Source organism: Beta vulgaris, chromosome 5 (assembly GCF_026745355.1).
Source record: "Beta vulgaris subsp. vulgaris cultivar EL10 chromosome 5, EL10.2, whole genome shotgun sequence".
Classification (NCBI taxonomy): Eukaryota; Viridiplantae; Streptophyta; class Magnoliopsida; order Caryophyllales; family Amaranthaceae; genus Beta; species Beta vulgaris.
Window position 1 is genome coordinate 38450531 of NC_079206.1, and position 26252 is coordinate 38476782.

The following is a 26252-nucleotide window of genomic DNA, read 5'->3' on the forward strand; positions in this document are numbered from 1 at the left end:
TGAAATCTTTTGTTTCTTGTGAAGCGGTGACCTTAGCCATCCATTTGTCCTTAGGGAAGACTCCTAAGAACATTTCAAACATGTTCCACTGATGAAATAAACTTTCCAAGAGAACCTAACTCATTAATAATGTTAGTAAAACGAGTAAACATCTCTTGTGCTTTCCTTAGTCTTCATGGAGAACAGTTTGTATTGATTCATTAGTAAATCAATTTTAGATCTTTTAACTTCTTTACACTAGGGGAAAAAAAGGAAGGGCTGCGCTGGAAGGGCTGTGGTTTTAAAAAAAACCGCAGTCCTTTCCTAGAAGGGATGCGGTTAACTAGAAAATGCAACCCTTCTTACTGTGAGAAGGGCTGTGTTTTTGGGCCAACCGCAGCCCTATTGGGCCTTAAATTCTTTATTATTCTATTTGCCCTAGCCCCTAAACTCCCTCCAATTCTTTCATTCCCTCGCTGCTGAAACACTTCTCTCTCTCTCTCCTCCCATTTCATCTCCTCTTCTTCTTCTCCTTAACTCAGGCCTAAAATCTCTCAAGAAAACCCGCTCAACTCAGCCCTAATGACAACAGAGAAAATAATTTACCACTCTTACAATTTTCACACCAACATCATTATAGTTTCAACCAAATTGGTATACCTACTTTAATATTCTCTTCTTAAGTATTATTTGATTCAATTTTGCTTCCTTTGGATGATAACATTCTTCCAATTTCTAGGGTTTGATAAATGTCAATTGTTATCTCTTTTTTTTTTACCGTTTATTCTTCAGAATTTTATGTTTTTGATACTCCATATATGATATTCTTAGTTTATTTTCCTAAAAGATTATGATGTTTTTTTAATGCTGCTGGGTGTTATCCTTTATTAGATATTTTCCCATATGAAAATGTAAAATATTCTGTCAAAAAAAAGTATAGATGAGAAGTAAGATGTTTTCTCTTTTATTTACATTGTTTATAATCTTTTTGTTTTCATTCATAATGTTCTGATTTTCATTTTGTTTAATATAGAAATCAAACTACCACGGATGATCAAGTGTCTGGTAATTTAAAGTTTGATTATGTGTAAGAGGTATAATTCTATCACTTTCTCTAGTGTTTTATTGTTCTTTGTTCAAAACAACCACAAATTGTATCTGTATGCTAATTCTGTTTTCTTTTATGGCTAAAGTTGTCAGTGAGGAAGGTGTTGTAGATCAACCGAATAAGCGAAGAAAACTTGATTTTGTGGCAGTTTTTGGTTTATTAAATTGATTTAGAAGAAAACAATCTACTTTTTAAATTGTGTGATTGAAAAAATACTTCCGTTCAGGCTCACTGCTTCTTATATGTTGGGCAATATTATATATGCACTTTAACTGAATCTAGTTTGAGCAAATTGTTCGACAGATGTTTCGATGTTATGTCGTGGGCATTTGTCTCTTGCATCCTTGATATACTGAATGGTGATCGAAAAACTATGTTGGTTGTCCGCGGATTGGTTTCCTTGTTCTCTAATTAATTTTGTGTTGTGGTTTTTAATTGCATGGTTTGCATCTTCTCTTAGTCATGTAGAGCAAGACAGGTCCCTAATGCAATGCTCTGTATATTATTCATACTTCACAATATTTTTAATAGCATTACCACTATATTACGTTGTCATAAAACTTGAAAATTAGTCTCATTCTTTACTATTTCTTGGATAATTGGCTTCCTGATTTACACAAGATTATTTTTTCCCGGTAGGATTGAGGGCAGGGAGAATGTAAAATGATTCGACCATAGTAAATATATAATCAATCTGCAAGCAAAAAGAGCAGGAGAATTTCATTTATGACTCAGTTGTATTACTTGTAGTTCACCTGAAATATGAGTAATCTCATTTCTTCACCAAATAAACATATTCAGTATATATCACCTCTCATATGTTCTCCTTCAGTACTCCCCATTTTTTCTTGTTAGAGCAAGTGAAGTGTTTTTAACATACAAGAAACATTAATCCAGTTTACTACTATTAGATTTTTCGTATATGCCTTCTACAAAATTGAATGTGGTTTCAAACCTCCATAAGAAGCTTATTTTGGTAGAATATATAGGAGTTAGCTGCTGGAACGTGGAACTTTGGAAAGCATCTTTGAAAATAATATTTGCTACTTGTTTGATAAATGTAGTTAATGAAAATCTTTTGGTTCTATTTTTCTTCGGTTTACCTAAGCTAATACTTTATCTTAAATGAAAATTGAATATGTTTATTGATATATGGTAAATCCCACAATCTTAAGGGAAATAGTAAGGATAGGATTGATAAGATAGGAATCCTAAGGGAAAAGTGGCTGAGGAATAGTTAGCTACTGCAAATCGACCATATTTGTAAGTCATCACTGATTAAGATAAATACACAAGGGTGCAATGGGGTTTTAACAGCTCTATCAGTGATATGAAATGTGATAATCTCCTCTAACTCTTCATTGTCAAGTCAACCACAGTTTGATGTTTCATCTCCCTTGTCTCTTGGAATAGAGGCACTGGTTGTTGTACTGTATCTTTGCCTTTCCTGGCCTCTTTCTCTTTTCTACCAGATATCAACTCATTCTAATTAAGTACACGTACATAATTTGACCTTACATTATGGAGAGCAATGCTAGTTTCGAGAATAATCAACTACACGGAGCTCTTCCAATAAAGTACAGATATGTAGGTCCCTGCAATCTTTTCTTGTTTCTGGTAATACCCCATTCTTAACACCCTTAATTAAGGGAGAGCAAGGATGGTGTTGGGGATGGGGTCATTTGATTAAACTCATTTGATTTTCTGTGTAGGAAAATGTCTACATGTTCTACAACCTGCGAATGTGGAGAATTGATTGTAATTTACAGGAACTTGGAATTACTGCTTTCCACATTAAGCTCCGTGCTACTAGAGGAAACAAAACCAAGACTCCTGGACCTAGTGCTTAGTCTGCTTTGAGAGCCCTTGCTCGTTCAGGCATGAAAATTGGCCGTATTGGTAAGGCTCTTACTCTTGTTAATTGGAATGTTGGATAAAGAAATGTCTCAGTAATGCACTAAATTCTTTATTATATGCAAGACACTTTATGTATGAAGAACTTCCCTATTATTTTTTGTAACACTATCTCCAAGTGAGGTTCAGAATCATTTATTCTGAACCAATTGAATTCTTCTTAACTGTTAGTGATGTGTCTCATTATAATTAACATGTAGTTTCTTTACATAAATTTATTTTGTGGCATCCTTATCAAACCTTGTGTTTTAGTTTATTTTCTAATTACTTTTGTGTAACACTTTGTACAATCTTCTGACTAGTTGTTCCTGGTTGTAGTGTTGTATGATTGTGCATAGAATGCTTGCTTGCTTATTTTGAGTTTCTTCTGTTTTATCTATTCTAAGTATTTATGTATCCGTGTTTTTGCTTGTCCAGAGGACGTGACTCCCATCCCAACAGACAGTACCCGCAGAAAAGGACGAAGAAGGGGAAGGAGGCTGTGAATTATCTTGGTCAAATGTTGTTAAAGCCTTTCCATTTCATTTTTGAAGTCGAACTTGTTGTAGTTTCGAATTGCCCTTTCATCAGACAAGTTTCTACTCTCAAGATTGGATTGTGGTTACTAGAATACTAGTTCTTGTTTGCTTGCTTACAAGATTTGTTTTGTATGTTAGGTGGAATCTAGAAGATAACTAGAAAGACTCTAGTTGAAGTTCCTGATTAGATAGTTTTTTTTGTTATATTTGTATAAAAATACGATTTGCAATGGAAAATGATACTTTTATATATATATAATTGTTTGGGGATCATTTAGGACTAAAAATGCAAAAAAAAAAAAAAAAAAAAAAAGTTTGTTTTTTGAGGGTCACAAGGGTTGCGGCTTGGGCCCAAAATCGCTGCCCTTCCAATATGGAAGGGCTGCGATTGTGGGCCCGAACCGCAGCCCTTCATTTTGCCGAAGGGCTGATATGGAAAGGGCTGCTGGCCAAAAACGCAGCCCTAAGGGCCGTCTTAACCACAACCCTTCCTTATTTTTCCACTAGTGTTAGTTCCTTCATGAGTTACTTCTAGTAAATCCCATATTTGCTTTGCGGATTTGCATCCCATGATCCTATTGTGTTCATGGGGTCTAAGTGCACAATGCAACAATTTAACAGCCTTGTCATTTACTTCCATTTTTTCGAAATTGGCTTTGTCATATTCAGAGAAGCTAAGGGTTTTAGAATGAAATCATTTTTGTCATTAATTAGTAGTTGTGACCTCGAAATCACCAACTTCAATGACTCTCCATACCAGGTAGTATTCAGCCTTGATGAATATCTCCATTCAGTTCTAGCTTCCAGTAGGAATATAACTTCCCATTGAACATTGGAGGCCTTTGCGTGGAGTAGCCTTCCTCAAGTTTCTTGGTGGTATTCATTGTTCCTTGGGACTTTTTCTCAATAGGGTTTCCTATCTTTTGTGAGTTCTAGCTCTGATATCAATTGTTATTTTACTAGGAACAATACAATAGGGGGTGAATTGTATGTGTATAAATAAACGTAACTTTTTGCGGAATTTCAAACTTAAACAAATAAAGAAGCTAAAAGAACACAAGGGATTTTTACGACGAAAAACTTCTTGGGCCCAACAAGACGAAACAACCTCGACCACTAGGGATTTTTAACTCAACTCTTTCACTAATTAGGCCAAACAACTTTGTTACAACCTAATTCTACTCACGAGCCACACCTTGAGTTCCTAAACTCAAGTTCTTGAACCATTGTTCCCTTAACAGATGTTCATCTCAACTTCACTTGAAGGTTTCTCACTTTATCTTGCTTTACTCAAAGCTTCTCTCTTACAGAACTTCACTCAAAATCCCCTTACCCCAAAAACCAAAATACAATTGATCAAATAAACTAAGGTAGCGTTTGGGAACCCGGGTTTCATTTCAATTATTGTATTCTAATTCTAAAATTTGAAATCATGTATTTGAATTTCAATTCCAATTTCTCAAACTTGTTTGGGGAACATCGGAATTGAATTCCAATATTTCAAATCTATGTATGTGTTTGGAAAACATTGGAATTGAATTCCGGAATTCAAATTCCATGCTATTGTTTGGATAATCTTGTAATTGCATTCAACAAAAAATATTAAATCCTTAGAAAATAAATGGCATTTGACATTCCAACAATCCAAAATTGTTATAACAAAAGTTATCTCAACATCGTGAGCGACATTTCAGAGTAGTATTTGATAAAGTAACGGAAAAAACCTACAATGACATATGAAAGTGAGTCAAACTACTCAGCAAGGCACAAGAGTACCCAATCAAGTTTCTCATCCTCCGGTAGCTCTTTCAACATTAAAAACTCGTCAGGATTACCATTCATAAACCTTTTTACTGCCCTCATAATCTGATTCCTAGAAATGCCATATACTTCAGACACAACGGTATATATCTCTTGACAAGTGGGTTTCGGAGTGTCGTTCATTTTGCTTTGCACATATTCTCTGAAGGACTCGGCAAAACTGTTGACCGCATCAGCTACACTATCTTTTTTGCGCTTGTGAGAGCCCGAAACAGTTGGATCCTTGGATGAGCTCTTTCCTTCACTTATCATTTCCTCCTCCATGGCATCCGCTGCCTCATCATGTTGTTCTGAACCATCCCCAACAGCTCTATCTGCACCAAATAAAGTGCATATATCTTCCCAATTCTCTATGCACTTGTTGCGATAAGAGGCTGCATTTTTGTTGTCCTGAAAATGATAGTAGAACATAATTGATACAAGAGTTTTAGATATAGATCAGTAGCTAACATCTAGTAAGAAACAATTGCTTCATTTCAATACATACATGAAAGTAATAGCACAAACTATCTAACACTTTCTCTTATTACTCTTGTCTTGACACTTACACAATTAAGCACACATTACTGCCACAAGCAAATACCATTCCAAACCTTCTAGTAAATGATGTTCTGTTTGTCTAACAGCTTTCATATATTCTCTTATAAAATGATTTCAGCAGATCAAACAAACTTTGAAACAAAAAAGGCCATGTGCATCACCACAAGTCCCTCACATGACACCCATAACCAGCTCCAAAATTACCTTCGTGCCCCTTCTTGTTACATGATATGTAAAGAGCGCCTCTCCCTTAATACTTCCTCCTGCTGTATACATTTTGTTCTACCTTTTTGGATTAGTTAAAAATCAGCAGACAAAGTATACATCGTGGATAAGCATTCTAACACCACCTTAATAATCATCAACAAGAAAAAATCTCCATCATTAACATTATTGCAGATGGCACAAACCAACACAATAAACTAGCAAAACAACAGATTCAGTCCAAGCAACAAGTCACTCGAAAAAATCAGATTAGAACATTCAAGATAATGCAAAGTTTGTTGAAATAGATACCTTAATATATTCCTCCCATTGCGTTACATCTTCAATTGTGATGACGATCATTTTTCTTTCATCATCCCACTTAAACTTTGTATAAGTCTTAATGTCGGTGATGCAACCATAGTGCTTCTTCCAAAGTCTAGTTCGATTTCTCACATGCTCCACGTTGATTGGGATGCCCAACTCTTTCTTTAGTTCATCGACAACAGCTTGGTAGGCTTGGGGTTTAAAATCTCCATCTCCTTTTTCCTTGTTGTGGAGTTGTTCCAACAAAACTCGGGTGAGAATATCATCCATCTGTTTATTCCAAGCCACATAGCCTCTTTTAAGAGCTTGCACAGGTTCCTTCCGTTTGTTGCTCATTACTGATGGTTTGTGAACAAGAAAGTACTTACATATTCGTCAAGCATAAGAATTACAACAGGAACAAGACTAACTTTTGCTCCACCAAACATAATTTCTTAACACTTTTGCTAGCCTTTCCCAACTTCTTAAACATTCTAAATCCCAACATTAAAAAATACCATACTTTTAGTATTCTAGTTAGCAATAAAATATAAACAAGAGATGCTGGGCACAAACCTAATGAAACAGAAAGTAATAAAGACCAATGAACTGTAAGTATTAAGAGGTGAATTAAAAAAGAACAGCCCTAAGACAACCAACAAAACATTCATGAAATAGAAAGTAATAAAGACCAATGAACCTGAAAGGCTGAACATGCTGGAAGGAATTTATGAAAAAAAAACAGTCTAGATCAGGATCAGCATACCCTTTAAACACACAAATAAGGAGCAAATACAGAAAAATAAAGCTAATTCATGGAAAGAGTTCTAAAAAGTGTTGCTCTTTAACAAAAAAAGCTGACCCTTTAGTCTATAGGCCAATAATATTCTTTTACAATATTAAAACTTTTACTAAAATAACTAAGGTAGAGGATGTAAGGTAGCTCCCCTTCGAGCTTGATACTCCCGAAACATTTTTTTTGCCAATTCATCTCTAAAATCGTTCCATTGAGGTGAGGCTTGTGTCGTTGATACGAAATCCTCCCCTTCATCCTCCAAGGTATCTACAGCTTCAACATTTGATAGATCCTCATCCACCTCGTATAACAAATTCTCCTCATCCATATTCTCTTCTCTAACAAAGTTATGGAGAACAAAACATGCATTTATGATTCTTACTTGTGTTTGCTTCTCATAAAAACTACTTTTCCTCAATATAGCCCACCTCTTTTTCAATAACCCAAATGCTCTTTCAATAGTATTACGTGCAGATTAATGACGCAAGTTGAACAATTCTTTATAGTTTGTAGGAGTAGTTCCTCTCCACAAGTTCAAATGGTAACGAGTGCCTTTATATGGAGCCAAGAACCCTTGTGCATTAGAGTATCCCAAATCGACAAGAAGATACTTATCTGTGACATTAAAAAGATTATAAGGAACTAAATTAACTATTATTATTATAAGAAGAGAGATGAAAAATCTTGAGGTTTTCTCACTTTTGGGAACTTTGAGACCATTAGGTCTTCGGAGGGCATCCCCTAGAATGCGTGGATCGGAAGCCGATCCTTCCCAACCTGGCAAAACATAATTGAACCGAAGACTAGGATCACATGTAGCTAGTACATTAGTAGTAATATCTCCTTTCCTATCTCTATATCTAGGCTGATCTTCAACTCGAACTGTCATCTTAATAAGTGTCCCATCAAGTGCCCCAAGTGCCCCCTCGAACCACTTCCACTTATTGTCCCCATCATATGTCACACTAGAATATACTTGCTTAATATATAACTTGCCTATCTTCATCATAGCTTTGAGCACGGTATGGAACTGACGGCTTACCGTTTCTCCCGAACGAGTGAACACAGCACCAATCGTTCTGTTCTTAAGATCATGTGCAAGAGTATGTAGAAAAAAAGCAACAATTTCTAAGACTGTTACATTCCTAGTAGTAACTAGACCTCCTTTAGCCACTAAAACATGACATAACTTATCAAAACAACTTCGATATATACGCAACTGCTCCCTACAAATTCTATCATTCATGAGGGAATCCAACCAATACGCTCTTTTCATTGCACGTTCATGTTCATTCCAAGGCATGTCCTTATGCTTAAACCTATTATGCCATGCACCCACTGCTACCATAATAAAGCCACTAACTATTGCAATAAGTTCCATTTCATCATCATTGTCATCTCTAGTCCGCTTTCTAATAGTAGAAACTTGTTGATCATGAAACATATTGTATCTTGTTATATACTGAGACATAAAAATAGCCGAAGATTAATAAAAAATAACAAACCTATCACTATCTCATAGCAACAAAAAACATGGAATTAATAGACATATTATATCTTGCCATTCGTCGTTTAGAGGTAATAATATAAACCCATCCTAGTTTTTCTCTCCTTATCAAAAACAAATAAAAATAAAATAAAAGAAGAAACAACTTTGTGTACCTCAATCTCAGTGGCCTTGAAATCCTCTTGCAGAACAGACTGGAGCGCAGAGATTGCAGTCTGCAATAAAGAGATACAAAAATATCAGGCACTCGAAGAAAGCAGGATGTTTCTACATAATTGCTGCCTTATTATATATTCAGATAATAAAGAAATAAAATTGATGAGAAACGCAGATCACAGATGTGAAACACCAAACACAGTAAAAAGTCACTCAGATAGTCAGATATGAATATGGAACCTAAACATATATTACATCAACCCTTCAGAGACACACATGAACCGCTTTTATTACTAAAGAAACAATTGATAAACGAGACACTAAACCTTTGTAACGGCTTCAGTAACAGAATATGCAATAAAAGAAACTGTAAAACAACACCCTCTAACAAACACAGAGGGAAACACAATTGCATAACAGTGTATAAGGTATCAACAAGTCCAAGAATTAGGATTACCATGATATGTATGTGTTCCTGATTATAATGAACAATTTTACAACATAGCTTATTAAACTACACCTGAAGTAGCAGATAATCATGACATTTTGGATCATGATTCACGGGTTTAACAAAAAGTTAACATACAGAAAATTGAGAGCAATTTGAGCAAGTTACCATGATATGTATTACATCAACCCATGAATATGCAATTGAGAGCAATAGGCTATTCATATTAGATCATCATGATACAATGATGCCATTTCTAAGGAAAATCAACTCTAAATTAAACTGAGCAAGTTAACAGACATAAAATTCTAATAACGAGATTCAAAGCAAACTGACAAGTTAACACCAGAAATCAGATCTAAATCGTTTCACAATGTGTATAACTAGAGGCAGAGAAACAACCTAGTTGCAAAATCTAAACCCAAACCCCAAACTTATTTTCACAAAATCCAAAACCAAACCCTAATTTCGCAAAATCCGACATAAATAGTAAAACGCAATACGATTATAGCCAAAGAAATATCAAATTGACAAATTTAATCATGAAAAAAGCAAAAAAAAAAAAATCATAAACGTAACTATCTTAGAAAAAACCTAATTACAGAAGTAGGAAAAACACGAAAAAAAAAATTGTACCTTCAGATGTAAAATCGTTACTCAATCTTTGATATCAACCGCAAATTAGTACTTTTAATTTTTGAGATCAACCGAAAATTCGTGCAAGAATCCGCAGGAACTAAAATTTCATTTTGGAAAAATCGATCGTTGAGGGAGGAGAGAGAGAATCGTGGTTTTTTTAGGGGAAGGGGTGAGATTTGGACTGGGCCAGAATTTGAAATCACATGGGAAGGGGGTCTGATTTGAAAATAGCTTTTTCTAACATGGATTGTAATTGAGTTGTAATTGGGCCAATTTCAAATCCAATTCTATTGAGTACCCAAACACCTGATTTGGGCCAAATTCAGAATTTCAAATGAAATCCTAGTTCCCAAACAGGCCCTTAGTGGAATTAGAATAAGAATGCAAAGAACAAATTGCTTTTATGTGAGAATGAAGGCACTGACACTTTACTTAGTTAAACTCACTAAATCACTTAGTCAAACACACTTAATGGAACTTCATTAGACATTAGTATTTATAGTGGTAATAACTTAGAACGTGGAATTAAAACATGTATTAGTGGTAGAACCATTATCCCATGATGTTCCTTACCCGGAGGAACACGTTCCTCAATTATCCCATGATCTTCATGATCACTGTTAAACGTATGAGAGAATTAAGTCACTGCTCCTTAATTTTAGCAACCACTTTAAGCATTAATTCGAAATCTAATTTAATTAAAAACATTTCAAGTATTAAAATCGAAATAAAATCCTTATTTTAAAAATATTATCTTTAAAATATTTCCATAAAAATCGAAAAGAATTTTTATTATCTTTGGAAAAATAAAATCTTCTCCTCAAAAAGATTTTCCTTTAAATCAGTTTTTTCCTTAAATAAAACGATTACCTAGATTCTAGGCATAATTTACTCAACTGACATAAATGTACAGTTGTAATGCTTATGCCTAAGTCTAGTTCCTTTTAATTGTTTGTTCCTTTAACTTATAAGTTCAGCGCCAGCTTGTCTGTTCTGTACAAAGGAACAAACGGTCATTCTCATTCTAAATTTCCATAGTTCCTTACCATTCTCACTCGTTCCTTTACACTGGAACTAGAAACAAAATGCCTCGCTTTAGTCTTCTTGCTCCAATGCTGCTCCAGTGGCAAATGTAGAAACATCTTCACTTAGTCTTTAAAATCCAAACTTGATTTCTTCCTTGACTTAGTATTCTCTTTGTTCCATTCATTGATACCTTGAAATTCACTCACTTAAACAACTTGTTAGTCCAATACTTAGTTTGCATATTTGTTCCTTTTCATCATCAAAACTAGAATTCAACAAACCACACCACCGCTAGTGCCTGCCGATCGAGTACCTTCCACGTAGCCTCATCAGTGCTATCTGGCTTCGCAGACAAGGGTTGATACATATTCTTCTGATATAGAATGTCTTCAATTTGCATCTTCCAATATCTAAAATCTATTCCATCGATTAAACTTCTCAATTTTGATCTTTGCATCCTCCATTGTTAATTACTTCCATATCTAGACAATAAACCAACCTAACTCTTGATACCACTTGTAAGTTCTATTGACTATCAATCTAGCAAGTAAGAACAAACAATAATAGAACAACAAAAATCAAAGCAATAAATAACACACAATAACTTTTACATGGAAACTCAAGAACTTGGAGAAAACCCATGAATATGCACTAGGAATTGATGAACGTTCAAGAAAGATTACAAAAGCACTCCAAGAACTCTCTCTCTAGCTTTTTCTCTCTTGAATATGTGAATAATGATGTAGAAAAAAAGAATAGAGACGTATTAGGGCATCCTTATTTATCCCCTTCGGAAAAAACGCGTTTTTGAAACAAAACCGGCCTAAAACACCCACCACCCGATCAGATCGGGCGAGACTTGCCCAATCGGGCACTTCAATGCAAACCAAATTTGTATGCGGGCCCGATCGGGCAATGAATGACTGCGTCATTGTTCACTGATACGGCCCGATTGGGCGAAGAGGCCTGATCCTACTGCTGCAGATTATGTTACGGGCCCGATCGGGCAAACCCCTTTTCCAGCATTTGACGTTTTGTTCTTCTACGCAACCTGATCTCCACTCCCATACACCTCATTGATCCCCATATGATCATTATATCTAACAGATGAAAATGAGGTTGTAGATGTCGGCGCCCTATGATTCCCCTTGTGACGATTACTTTGTGGGGAATTAATCGACTCTGTTGATTTGAGGCTAGCAAGATATGGAGAAACAACTTGTTCCTGCTCTTCATGACCTCAGGAGCTAGTGGTAGAAGAAGATGAGCTGCTTTGGGACACTGCATTAGCAATACTAGGGTAAATCCAAGATAGAGGAGATTCTGGTATACGAAAGTAGAGTATTAATTTGAACAAAATTAACTTCAAGACCAATTATCATGAGTTTTCAGCAAAGGCAGGGCCACAATATGTATACAAGCGGTAAAATTATGGCAATTACATGCAAAAACTATTTTTGAGTCAAACATGCAAACAAGAATGAAGTAAACTCTAAAAGCATTCCCAACTCGTTTTCAGCACCCATTTTTCATTTCCCAAACTGTAGTACGATACACTAATGAGTTCATGGTTGTGTTTAGTTGACAAAGGTATGAATTTAGATTAAGCTATGAAATAATCTTCCAAACCTTGGTTCACTTTACCTTATATTGACCAAAACAGCACACTAATGCATTTATTATTTGTTTTCCTTATTGCAATTTGGAAGCCGGTTATCATATATTATATGTAGAAAGCTAATTTATTTTTTAGTTCTACATTCCTTGTACTAGTAATATACTATACTCCTTCTATAGAATTAGAATTCTAATTAATTAATGAATATTATAGCATAATAACAACAAAAAAAATATAACAAATAAGTGCAATCATGGTTGTTGGTGTTCTTCTATCACTAAATATTTTAGAGTATCTTCTGCCCACATTTAAGGTCAAGTAAAATCACATGTACAAATTAAAATCACCCCACATCTTATCAAAGTAATTCACAACTACTTTCGGTCAAGTAAATTAAAAAAAATTAAACTTTTAAAATAAAAATGGTGTAAATATTGACTCCTTATAATTTAAATTTATAGGCTTAAAAGTGATTGCCAGAACCTAATCAATTAGTCATCTTAAAACACACAGTTGTTAGCATAAGGATTGAAGAAGCAAATAATTATTTTTGAATTATTCTGAACAAATTTAATGTTGAAAGACATTACTAGAAGTAGGGTTAATGCCTCTAATACCCCCGACATTCCCAGGTGACTTTAATAACCAAAATAACAACTTGTATTCTTTTGCTACTGGGGAGGGGAAGGTTGCCACAAAATTTAAAAAACAAAAACAAAAATTTTGGTTGCCTAAAATTGCTAGGGAGGCCCTTATTAATATTAATGATGTGAACCCATGCAATATTGATTCTGGTGGTAAGGTAGGGGAAAAAAGAAGGATTGATGATCATATGATTGTGGATGATATTCACGGATCTGATAACTTAAGTTCAAAGAAACCTAAATTGATTGATTTTTCTGATAATGACAATAATTTTGAGATTGTTGAGGCGGAGGTTGGTTGTAACCAACCCGCATGGCATTATGAAAATCTTGTGTTGGAACTGTTAGGGTATGGGTAACCCTTGGACAGTTCGTCAGTTGAGAAGGCTTAATGCCTCTAATACCCCCGACATTCTCTTTATGTCGGAAACTAAGGTTACTAAAAATATTGTTGAGCAGAAAAAGGAGAGTCTTGGATTTTTCGGGGCTTTTGGAGTCTCGTGTGTTGGGAGAGTTGGAGGTTTATGTATGTTTTGGAAGGAAGAAACGATCTCTTTTATGATGGTGTCTTTTTCCCATAATTATATTTGTGGTGATGTGGGGAGCAGTGGGGATGTGCGATGGAGGTTGGGTATTTATGGATGGCCGGAAAAGGAAAAAAAAAATAAAACTTGGGCTTTGATAAAAGGGTTGTGTGATGAATATGAGGGGCCTATAGTTTTTGGGGGCGATTTTAATGAAATTTTGAGTTATGATGAGAAGGAAGGGGGTGCTTCGAGGGAGCGGAGAGCTATGGTGGGGTTTCGTAATGTGATGGATGACTGTAGTCTAGGAGAGTTGCATTTTGTGGGTCAGTGACACACTTGGGAGAGAGGGAGGAGTCCGGAAACTCGAATTAGAGAACGCTTAGATCGGTTTATTGTCTCGTGTTCTTGGATGAATTTATTTCCAGAGGCTTTTATTGATCATAAGGCGCGTTACTGTTCGGATGATGCTGCTATTGTATTACATTGTTTAGGAAATGAGGGGATGCCGAGAAGACGGGCTGGTGGATTTCGTTTTGAGACCTTTTGGCTTCTAGATGATGCTTGTGAGGAGGTGGTGAGGGATGCGTGGAGTGCAGTAGAGGGTGGTAGAATTTGTGAAAAATTAGGGGCTATTGCGAGGGAGTTGCAGGGATGAAGTAAAAAGGCTTTCGGGTCTCTTAGGAAGAAAATTGATGTAGTGGATAAAAAGTTACATGCAGCCCAGTGTGAAGCTATTTCGAATGACAGCTGTGAGAGGTGTGCGATTTTGGAACAGGAGTTGGATGAATTACATGCTAAGAACGAGGCTTACTGGTACATGAGATCGCGAGTGGCAGAAGTGAAGGATGGGGATAGAAATACTTCTTATTTTCATCATAAAGCTTCTCAAAGGAAAAAGCAGAACCTCATTCATGGTATTTTTGATGGTGGCGGGAGGTGGCAAATGTAAGGTGAGGAGATTGAGTGTGTGGTGGAACGCTATTTTAAGGAGATCTTTACTTCTTTCGAGCCTTCTTCTAATGATTTTCAGGAAGTATTGCAGCATGTGAAGTTGTCTGTGACACAGGAGTATAATGACATTCTTCTGAAGCCTTACTCAAAAGAGGAGATTTTTGCAGCTTTGAGTGATATGCACCCTTGTAAAGCCCCAGGGCCTGATGGTATGCATGCTATCTTTTATCAGAGATTCTGGCATATAATTGGTGATGAGGTTTTAATTTTGTTAGCAGCATTTTACATAACTATTCTTGCCGGGAATGTTAATTGTACTAATATTGCTCTTATTCCCAAAGTCAAATCCCTTACTGTTGTCTCTGATTTTAGGCCTATAAGTTTATGCAATGTATTGTATAAAATAGCTTCTAAAGCTATTGTTTTGAGGCTTAAACAATTCCTTTCTTGTATTGTAACGGATAATCAAAGTGTGTTTGTCCCTGGAAGAATGATTTCGGACCTCTCTCATTGCTCTGGAGATCTTTCATACTATAAATAAGAGGAAAAGTAGCAGGAAAGGATTGGTTGCGATGAAACTTGACATGAGTAAAGCCTATGACAGAGTGGAGTGGGGTTTTCCCAGGAAGCTACTATTGAAAATGGGGTTCGATGGACGATGGGTTAATTTGGTTATGAGTTGTGTTGCTATTGTTTCGTATTCCTTCATTATTAATGGACGAGTATGTGGTTCTGTGACTCCTTCCAGAGGATTACGCCAGGGTGATCCTTTATCTCCGTTCCTGTTCATCTTGGTTGCTGATGTCTTTTCTCAGATGGTTAAACAAAAGGTGGTTACGAAAGAAATTCATGGTGCAAAAGCAAGCCGGAATGGCCCAGATATCTCTCACCTTCTTTTTGAAGATCACAATCTTCTCTTTACTAGGGCTACTCGACAGGAGTGCTTGACAATAGTTGAATTGATGGTAGCGGTGTAAGATGTGAGAAAAAAGAAGAATTGATTAATCTTCTCCATATGAGGCAAGTTGATAGACACCAGAAGTATCTTGGTATTCCAGCTCTTTGTGGGAGGTATAAGAAAGTGCTTTTTCGGGAACTCTTAGATAGAATGCGGAAGAAGTTAAGGGGTTGGAAAGAAAAGTTATTGTCGCGAGCTGGGAAAGAGGTTCTTATCAAGTCGGTTATCCAAGCACTGCCTACATACCTAATGGGAGTTTATAAGCTGCATGTTGCTGTCATTTAAGAAATCTACTTTGCTATTGCTAGATTCTGGTGGGGAGGGAAAGGGGATGAACGAAAAATGCATTGGCTAAGTTGGGAGAAAATGTGCAAACCCAAGTGTATGGGGGGTATGTGATTTAAGGACCTTGCGGTCTTTCATGATACTTTATTGGGTAAACAAGTTTGGTGGTTATTACATAATAAAGAGTCCCTTTTGAGTAGGGTAATGAGTGCCAAGTATTATCCTCATGGTGATGTTTGTCAAGTGCGGTTAGGATACTCACATAACTACTCATGGCGAAGTATTTGGGGTGCGAAGAATTTGGTTTTGGAGGGTTTGATTTGGAGGGTTGGTGATGCTATGAAAATCGACATATGGCATGCACCATGGGTGGGGGATGAAGAAGGTAGATTCATCAAGAGTGCTCGAGTGGAGGGACTAGAAGTGGTGAGTGATTTAATGGATGTTGAAAGGAAGGAGTGGAATGTGGAACTTATTGAGAGTCATTTCAATGAACGTGACCAACAATGTATAGTGGCCATTCCTTTAAGCACTAGATGTCTACAGGACAATTTAACTTCGGCGTACTCTAAGGACGACACTTATTCGGTGAAAACTGCTTATATGTTGGGAAATAGGGGGAACCTGGATGATTTTCATAGAGTGTGGAATATTTTATGGAGCTTACATGTGTCGCTTAAGGTACGTCATTTCATGTGGCGTGCCTGCACAAGTTCACTCCCACTAAAGAAAGTACTTCAGAGACGCCACCTCATCGATGAAGTAGGGTGCCCCTGTTGGGATAGAGAGATGAGACACAATTACATTTATTCTATCGCTGCCCGATGTCGCTGAAGTTGTGGGAAGAGCTGGACAGTCATATATTAGTGACAAGGGTGGAAGATGAAGCCATGTGTGATACCTTCGTCAGATGGAGTGGGATGGATGCAAATGTGGTTCAAAAGGGTTGTTATATCCTATGGAACGTTTGGGTTTTAAGAAACAGGAGAGTCTTTGAGCATACAAGTCACCTTGCCACTGTTGTGTGCCAGAGAATTATGAGACAAGTTGATGATTTTAATAAATATGCTGTGAGGATTTATGGAGGAGTGCGCTCCCCCGCGGCTCCGAGCCCAAACCGATGGTATGCTCCCCCAGTTGGCGCTATTAAATTGAATACGGATGCAAGTTTGGCCGAGGAAGGATGGGTGGGACTTGGAATGATAGCCCGCGACTCGGAAGGTAAGGTGTGCTTTGCTGCAACTAGACGTGTGCGTGCCTACTGGCCTCCCGAGGTAGCTGAATGCAAGGTTATTTACATGGCAACCCGCTTGGCCAAAGCTCATGGGTATGCTGATGTGATTTTTGAATCCGACTCTCTAGTAGCAACGAAAAGGTTATTAAAAGCAGCAATTTTCATCTCAGATTTGGATGCAATACTTGGGAACATTCTCTCTATGTGTAATGCTTTTTCTTCTGTTTCTTTTTCTCATGTTAAAAGGGATGGGAATACTGTTGCCCATAACCTTGCTAGAGTTATGCCTTTTGGTGTTGAGCAGTGTTGGGAGCATCACTGCCATAGTACTGTAACACCTTATGTACTTATGGACACTTTGTCCCTTTGATTAATGCACTTCTCTTTCCCCTAAAAAAAAAAAGAGAAGTAGGATTAACACATGCAGGATTAAGAACAAAAGCATGATGTGCCACAGGGTCTTTTACCTACCTAAAAGTCGTGCATTTTACATGAAAAGCAGCAAGAACCACAATTATTTTTTCTAGAGTTCGGAATTCATCAACTGTTCAAGTCAGCAATCCCTCACTTCATTAAATATGTGGCTTACAATCTATTTCCTCATGGCTCATGTTACTTCCTTTCGCATGATGCTCACCAATTTACATTAATTTTTTGTTAATAATCTCCATTCTGTCCCTTGTATCAAACTAATAGAACTAACTTGACCAAAATCAAAAATCACCGCACTACAACTTTCAACAAGCTTATACTACTACATAGACATTAAAAAATACATAACAATCAAGTAGATCATAATTATGACTAGATGAACTAAACCCATCTCATAAAAAAGCCAAAATATCACATCTACGAACAAAACCAGTTAAAAAATATGAACAGCAATAAGTTTCATAGAGGAATTTTAACAAACAGTTGGAAGGCAAAATCAGAAGAAAGTTCACCCAGAAAATTAGAAAAAGACCCGCCACAACATAGCAGCACAACAAATAGAGGAAAGAGAGATAAGAGCATAAACAGCAACACAGAGGCTCCGGTATCCACCGACACCACCACCTCAGATATATTCATTGCTTCAACCGCAGTGTCGAAGAAAAAATCACAAATCCGTAACCTTTAGATATGCCTGCTTCTCTGTCTTGATCACCCAAAATATTCGAAAAACATGATTTTAAAGTATAGATATATGAAGAAATCATAAGAAAAATTTATGGAAAAAAATTAATTAAATTGATTGAAGTATCGTTCGTTCTGGAAGAGAGGAAGATTAGTCATCGGTGGCCCAAGCAAGACGATGGGTTGCATTTTTGCGATAAACCGCAACGCTTGCACCCGCAGCCCTTGTATTTTCTTCCACAAATGTTCCTCCAACCAAAATGCACATTTAGAAAGCTTAGCATAAAACTGATGCTCTCTTAACTTTGACAAAACTTGTCTTAAATGTTCCTTATTTTGGCCTTTGAAGTCAATTCACTTAATTTTCTTTTCTTTCTGCATTTAGCCACATATTAGGTCATATATAGTTCTAATAGGTACATATATAACTATTAGAGTCAATTTAAGTTCACTCATATGTTTTCAAACCAATTTTGGGTAAATGTATGTTATTTTGGGCCGATTTTGGTCTTTGAAACTGAATTCGCTTAAATCCCTTTTCTCTCTGCATTTAGCCACATGTTTTCATTGATATATATGTACATGGATATAATTATTTGATTGTTTCTTATTTCCGTAGAATATGTTTCATATCCCTCCTAATGAGGCAAAAAAAAAAGCGTTGTTTCTGTTTGTGGTGGCCGAAAGATTTGACACTTTCAAAAGCAAACTAGTGAATGAGTGGATCACGAAACGTAGAAAGAGGAGGAAAATTCAAAAATCAAAGCAAATGAGGGTGAGACGGATAAGGAGCCCGAATAGGAAACAGAAAGTGGAGAGGAAGAGACACTTCATCCGGAGTCTTTGGCTTATGAGATTTGGGGACATATAAAACGAGAAGATTGGGAGGCATTTGTTGCCCAAAATACTATGTCGGAGATGGTGGTAAATATTGCACTTTAAGCTATATTCGACTTTGCATATTCACTTTGAATACAGATAGATGTGTTTTCTAATTGCCCATCTGATTTGATAGGCTAAGCGTGAGAAACATGCACACAGGTTAAGAAATAGGCAGCACTACCATCATATGGGATCCCACACTTGTGTGAGCGTGAGAGATTTGTGGACTGACGATAATTTTTACTCTTTTATTGATACAACTACAACGATGTCTTCTAGCTCTAAGGTCGCGTCTGTCAAAGTTGACCGTGTCTCTGATTGGTGGTGTTCCTTGCATAGGCGTGATAGGAACAATAAAATGACCATTTCAGATCCGGGGACCTTAAATATAGGCAATGCCATTGTAAGTACATACACTAACTTCATGATATATGTTTTTTATACAAATAATATCTTCTATTATACTTATCCTATGTAATTCAATCTAGCTCTTCTTTCTTATCTTATTGATATAACTACTCTATACATATCTTGTATGCCCCACCCCCCTGTGCACATCCCCCTACCCGCCCACTCCCCCCAGCCCCTGCACACCCCCCACCCCTACATAGTGCTCCCCCTGCACAATACCCCCCTCTCTGCCCCCCTATACAATGTTGCTCCACCTCCCCCTACACTTCCCCCGCCTTCATCCCAGCACACTCCCCCTTCCCCCTGCACACTTCCTACACTTTGCACTGCCCCCCTGTACAACCTCCCATTGAGGCCCCTATGCATAGCTTCGCACCTTCTGCCCCCTTGCACAACCCTCCTGCACAGTCCCTCCAGTCTTGCCCCCCTGCATAGTGCTGCCCCACCTCTTTGCACACTCTTGAAGTTGTAATTTTTTTTATACTTATCGTTGTTAATTTCTCTATAGATGAGGCTCAACCAAAATGAGGTTAGCGACGAGTTCACTTCCGAAGGCAACAAAGATGCCTTTACAAGACTTTGGGAAAGGACCATAACGGACGTTTGAGGGGTTTTGGTGGTATTCGTCTCGGTATGACAAAAGCGTATGCTAAAGATTATTCTAAGGGTGCAAACTCACTCTCTCATATTTCTGCACCACATGATATGGAAGTTATGACACAAGCTATTCGGGTGTAGCTCACAGAGGAAATTACGGAGCAAGTTACGAAGCAAATCACAAAACGTTTCAACATGGTCCTCTCACAGTTTGGTTTACCGGCGATACATCAACCTAAACTGGATCGTCCTTTTGAGGACAAGGCTAGCCTTCCTAACACACAAAAATTGGCACCATCTATACTTTTTTTTACGGGGAACCATACTTGAGTTAGAGGTAACTATTATCCTTATAATTTTAAAACTAAGTAAGATGTTAATTCTTTACTTGCATGTTTGTAACCTCAAATTCATTTACTTTTTGAAGAAAGAAATGTCTTGCCAGCTTTTACTAGATCTAAAAGATGAGGGTTTGATTGTGAAGGCTGAAGGAAATGCACAACCAGGAAGTGAACGAGCAATAGTCCATCATGAGTCCATGGACAATGAGCACTTGGCAGTTAGCGTAGTCACCATTATTAATCCTGGTTCCGATGACTTTTCTCTTCCGCTGCCTAAATCGTCAGTTGATATAAATGTCTTGACCGACACTCGTGGTGGTTATCTGTCTAACTAAGGCATGCTGATGGCTACATGCAAATGTGCGTGATATGCCGGATGATGCACCTCTAGAGGTGAAGTTGGGTACCACACAATTGAACTACTTTAAAGATTCATTGACATGGGTGTCTAAGGGTGATCTGAAAGAGTTCCTTTGGGGAGAGATGTTAAATGTTTCCTTGATTCAAGTCTTCATGAGGTAAATATTTGTGTTACGAAGTTGGTTGTGCTTTAAAGATTACTCCAAGATGATCGTTGTGGACGCAATTACATACCAGAGCAATTTGGGTGGTTATGTTTAAATTTCACCCGAGCCGATAATTGTTTGCAAAACAAAACTGAGGTGAAGGAGTATACTTGGCTATGTATCAAAACATCTCTACGTGCACAACATAAGTTCATACTCGCAGCTTATTTTGAAGAGATAGTTCTTAACATTGTATCTTTTTTACCACTTATCATTATATAATAGAAGTACTCACATGATTGCTTCCTAACTTTTTTGGGATTTTAGTCTCCATTGGTCGCTTCTTGTGATTTGTCCTTCAAACAACACAATATATCATTTTGATTATGTAGCTCAAGATCCACCACGACACTTATTCCTCCAATGATGCATAAATAGGTATATTTGTTATTTAAAATGCTTATTAGCATAACACATTTTACTAATTTCATCCTTTAGCCACTTCTCATAGAAAAATAACTATAGTTCTTTGAAGAAATATGACAACGGGAAAAATACATGAATGAAAAGCACTGTAGGTGTTTCAGGTAAAAACTTGTATTATGCGGGATGAATCGATATTAAGATTAATGACGGTCGGATGCTCGAAGATTGCTGGGAGACCTGCACGAGACGAGAGTTAGACTACCCCGGGGGTGGTTCCAGGATCGGCCCTCTGACGATCAAGTCAGTTGATATGTATTAATTGGGATCTGTGAAGTAGTTTGTCTAGAAGTTATTACCTTAATAAATGGGGATCTGCTCGATATTTATAGGTGTTGAAATGTGTGAAAAATGTCCCTATCAGGCTGGAGCAGGATTTAAGATGGGTGGGTCCCACTGAGGGATTTCCATGTTGGCAGAGGGCTTTGGAGCATGTGGTGGCCCACTAAGGATTAATGGGCACAAATATTAGCCCCACGTGAAACATGTGGAAGAGGCCACTTCTGATGCCACATGTTTTGCGGAAGTTACCTGAACACCCTCCGTGACTAGGTTCTCAGTCTATCTCGAGGGAGTGAGGGACCTCACTCGAGGTCTCCCAGGGGCCAATGAGCCCAAGGTAACTCGAGGAAGTGAAGGACCTCGCTTGAGGTTACCCAGGGGTCAATGAGCCCCAGGTAACTCGAGGAAGGGAAGGACCTCGCTCAAGGTTACCAAGGGCGCAATGAGCCCTAGGTAACTCGAGGAAGTGACGAACCTCGCTCGAGGTTACCCAGGGGCCAATGAGCCCCAGGTAACTCGAGGAAGTGAATGACCTCGTTCGAGGTTACCCAGGGGCCAATGAGCCCCAGTTCACTTGAGGAAGTGAAAAACCTCGCTCGAGGTTACCCAGGGGCCAATGAGCCCCAGGTAACTCGAGGAAATGAAGGACCTCGCTCGAGGTTACCCAGGGGCCATGGAGCCCCAGGAAACTCGACGGGTATGACACCGTAGCTCTTATAGGTGTCGATCTTGACGACGGTGATGGCCGAGATATCCTCCACTCAATCTGGGTGAAGTGCCTAAATGTAGGTCTTTGGCCTCCGTCCGAGCGTGGATTGCCTGGGGAGTTAGGGCTCCGGCGAGGAGAGGTTTTCAGAGTGGAGCAGATGTACTCCAACACTGGATTCAACTGGACTTCAGTCAAGTTCTAGGGAGTTTGTGGAGACTGGTCCAGAGAGCTGGTGACTCGGGGACTATTGAGAGGCCCAATTTTTGGTACTTTGAGGGGTTTCTGTGCCCGTCGGATGTTAACCGTCCTTTTCAGGCAATATATATAAACAAAGGTAAGTACTTTATTTTGTCTCATTGCGTGCTTTGATCCTTTTGAGACCTTGCCCTCTTCTTCGCACGATCTCGAGAGCCTTAAAGGTTGGTTGCTATACTTCGAGTCGGCAACGGATCTCGAGAGCACTCTTTAATTAAGGTACGATCTTATCCCTTTGCTTCTTTGTTTAACTTTCTAATGGATCGTTCTGGATGGAGCCCCCTGCTGAAGGATATTGGGGGAACCTCATGTAGCTCGGGGACCCCATCTCCCTTGCTAGAACCCTTGTTCGATGGGATATTGATAAGAGGGGTCCCTGTGGTGTCCGCGGCCTTCGAGTGTCCTGATCCCACTCAGGTCTTCGACGCTCTACCGTACTCAAGTGACGGTGTGTCTATAGCTTCGGACAGGGGAAGGAGTTAAATAATCCCCCTCACTCTGTCACCATTGCTCGACCTCGGGCAATTTGGATTTACTTAGCTGATCTTCTCGATAGCCAGGATGTTCGAGTGATGGAGGGAAGCAATGTGGGCAACTCTCTTACCACGAGTACGAGCGGTAGAGATGAGGAAGATGTGACTCTAACTCGGGCGATAGCTCATTTCCACCTTCGAGGGTCGTTTATTGAATTTCCAACGGGGAATCTCCGATTCCTCGAGAGCTCTTTCTTTATCAAACACCCCTACACCCTTTACATATTAAAACCTACAGAGATAGTATGTAACCCCCCCACCCCGGGACGGGTTGTATCGCACTGTATAAGGCGCACCTCGAGCTAGGATTGAGGTTTCCGTTGGACCCTTTCATAGTCGAGGTGCTCTCCTCCTATTGTCTGGCCTTATGCCAGCTTATGCCCAACAGCGTGGGCTCGATGGGGGCTTCTTGGCCATTTGTAATATAATGGGTGTAAAGCCCTCTTTAGTCCTTTGGAGGAATATGGTAAAGCTCATAACCATGTTCGCCACCTCGAATAGAGAAGGCTGGTGGAGCTTTCAGGTTTGTCACCCCTACAAGATGATTGGCGCTATGCCCTCGAATCAACAGTTCTTTCGTACCGAATTCATGTACGTATATCGAGCTGAGCAATGGAATTTCCCAGTGAGTCCTCTAATCGAGGGCCCAAACTTGTGGCTGAATAGGTCTGTACCTCGAATGAAAAAAGACGAGGCTAGGGTAGCCATCAACTGCTAGTGCGTCACCGTCATCGAGAGGGGTGATCGGAAGCTAGTTCCTCAGCATTGGAATCCTGCTGCGGATGACCTGAGCAATGAGAATTTCTTGTCAACGATGGGGTTGAGCTCAGCCTATCCCCAGGGTAGGGACTTTGTGAGCTAAAGGCATTTGACCACCATCATTTTCTTTAAAATGATTGTAACTGTTTTTTGTGTTGCTTTGCAGTCATAGCCCGTCAAGAACTTAGCGACGAAATGCAGAAACGGTTGACCGCCAATCAGAGGGTCCAGGAACAGCTTAAAATGAAGGTGTCAAAGGGAACACCCGGGTACCTCGAGCCCACAAGGTAGCTTCCGTTTTTTATGTGTTGGTGGCATGCTTGTTTTACTTCTTCTAACTCTCCTTTTTTCAGGACCCTTCGAAGAGGCCAAAGGTTCGTCCACCAACTACCTCTGCCATCGTCAGTCCTCGAGGGACGGACGAGAGGAAGGAGGTGGCCAAGGAGGACATCCCAAGGTCGAAATAGGACACCCCTAGATTGAAAGGGAAGTCCACGGAGGTACCTGAGACAGTGGACATATCTCCCTCTTGAGGGGAGGACTCTCCTGCCCCAAAGAAGAGGAAGACCTCTAACCCGGAGACTGACACCCGGAATTTCACAAAGAAGACCACCCTCGAGAAGGTATCCCTTTTTGACTCGGTGGTAAAGCGGTTCATCTCGAGGTCGGACATCAAGGCAATTCGAGAACTCTCTGAAGAGAAAGAGGTCGGGAAGCTTCATTCTTCTTGGGTTGACGTAATTTAGTCAATTTTGACTTGTTTATTTCTTGTTGTGATCTAGTACTAACTCTTCTTTATCTTTCAGCACTCGATTCGTATGGCGGTGATGAGTCATCGTCATACTGCTGGCTTCCGCAAGCTTCGAGAGGGGCTGAAAACTCAAACCTATCTGACCACGGAACGGGGTCAAGAGATCGAGAGGCTTAACGAGAGCCTCGAGGTGGAGAAAAAGCATTGGGCCGAAGAGAAGGCTGCCTTGGAGCAAAAGGTCTAGGACTCGGCACTACAAGAAAATGCCAAATCAACGACGGCTTCGCAGCGACTGCTGTAAAAACAGACGTTGTTCTTCCAATTAGTGACGGATTTAAGTCGTCGGCACCACTGACGGCTTTTAAATGCAACAGCGACGACGTAAAACGCACGCTAATTTCAACGACAGTCTAAAGCGATCGGTGCCCTAACTAATTTAAATTTTAGATTTATTAGGGTTTAGGCGTCGGCTATTAATCGACGCTGATTAGTAGAAGCGGTAGTTGATTATTTACCACTTACATCAAACTTGCAACTGCTTTCTCAAAACTTCCTCCCACTGAACTGTTTACTCGTTTTTGAGAAGGTTTTTGCGAACCGGCGAAACACGCACCACCACCACTGAACTGCATTGAACGAATTCCGGCGACCGGAGACCGGCGACAGGCGACCTAAACCACCCTACCGGCGGTAATTTCTACCCCTCTTTGTTTATTAATTTTTTTAAAAAAATTTGTTACCCTAAAAATTGGGTTTTTGGATATAGGTGGCCAACACACACCATCTTACGCCGGCGCCGCGAAATTCATTACTCCCTCCGCCGCGTCTTCCTCCAGTCCAGTCCATACATTCTCTCTTTGGTAATTGTTGTTTAATTTGTTGATGTTGTTTTGTTCTTTATCGAGAATGGTGGACTCGGAGTCATATGGTTCAACAGAAATTTGTATTAGAATCTTTTAAGAGATTTAACATTACCAAGAAAGAGATTATATCTTCATCAATCCAGAATTCATTGTCATCAACAGACCTTATGTTATGTTAATGGGAAAAAAACCTGCACAAGATTAAACTACATCTGTTCAACAAAGAATTGAAAAACTTGTACAAGCAAAAGACTATGACTGTTTAGCTTGCTGATGGTTAAATTTTTTGCATATTGTTACTTTTTGTTAGTCTCAGATTTTCCCTCTCCTACTCTTTTTGCTTTACAAGGCTCCTTAAAAGCAACAAATATGCAAAGTTATCTTTTATTCTCATAGTTTCCATCCATTATATCAGAAGATTGATTATAATTTTTTCAGTTCTTCTGATAGAAGCTTTCAGGAAGCGTCTTAGTATAGCTGATAAATTTCTATAAGCATTAGCCTTTCTTGATAGTTTAGTGCTAGTTCTAATATCTTCATTCTTATGTTTGAAGGTGTTTGGGATGAATGTCTGAAACACATATT

General features: G+C 38.7%; 2 protein-coding genes and 1 long non-coding RNA gene across 5 annotated transcripts; 1 reads left to right on the plus strand and 2 right to left on the minus strand.

Moving 5' to 3' along the window:
- Nucleotides 1-420: 420 nt before the first annotated feature.
- Nucleotides 421-3771, plus strand: LOC104893649 (uncharacterized). Of its 3 annotated transcripts, none has more exons than XR_008969459.1 (4): nt 421-633; nt 1013-1073; nt 1173-2986; nt 3419-3771. It is a non-coding gene; the product is annotated as an uncharacterized LOC104893649 (long non-coding RNA). The 3 variants fall into 3 exon arrangements; XR_002039977.3 differs by having other exon boundaries at nt 422-633; nt 1013-2674; nt 2800-2986; XR_007270330.2 differs by having other exon boundaries at nt 1013-2986.
- Nucleotides 3772-5223: 1452 nt separating this feature from the next.
- Nucleotides 5224-6714, minus strand: LOC104893710 (uncharacterized). Its single transcript, XM_057394833.1, has 2 exons — nt 6397-6714; nt 5224-5730 (listed from the first exon to the last, which is right to left on the minus strand). Exons 1-2 carry the CDS (start codon nt 6679-6681, stop codon nt 5272-5274), a joined length of 744 nt encoding a protein of 247 aa, XP_057250816.1. The 5' UTR covers nt 6682-6714; the 3' UTR covers nt 5224-5271.
- Nucleotides 6715-7323: 609 nt separating this feature from the next.
- LOC130591508 (uncharacterized) lies at nt 7324-8847 on the minus strand. The gene is made up of 2 exons (XM_057394834.1): nt 7886-8847; nt 7324-7801 (listed from the first exon to the last, which is right to left on the minus strand). The coding sequence occupies exons 1-2, from the start codon at nt 8655-8657 to the stop codon at nt 7662-7664; spliced, it is 912 nt and encodes a 303-aa protein (XP_057250817.1). The 5' UTR covers nt 8658-8847; the 3' UTR covers nt 7324-7661.
- Nucleotides 8848-26252: the final 17405 nt, after the last annotated feature.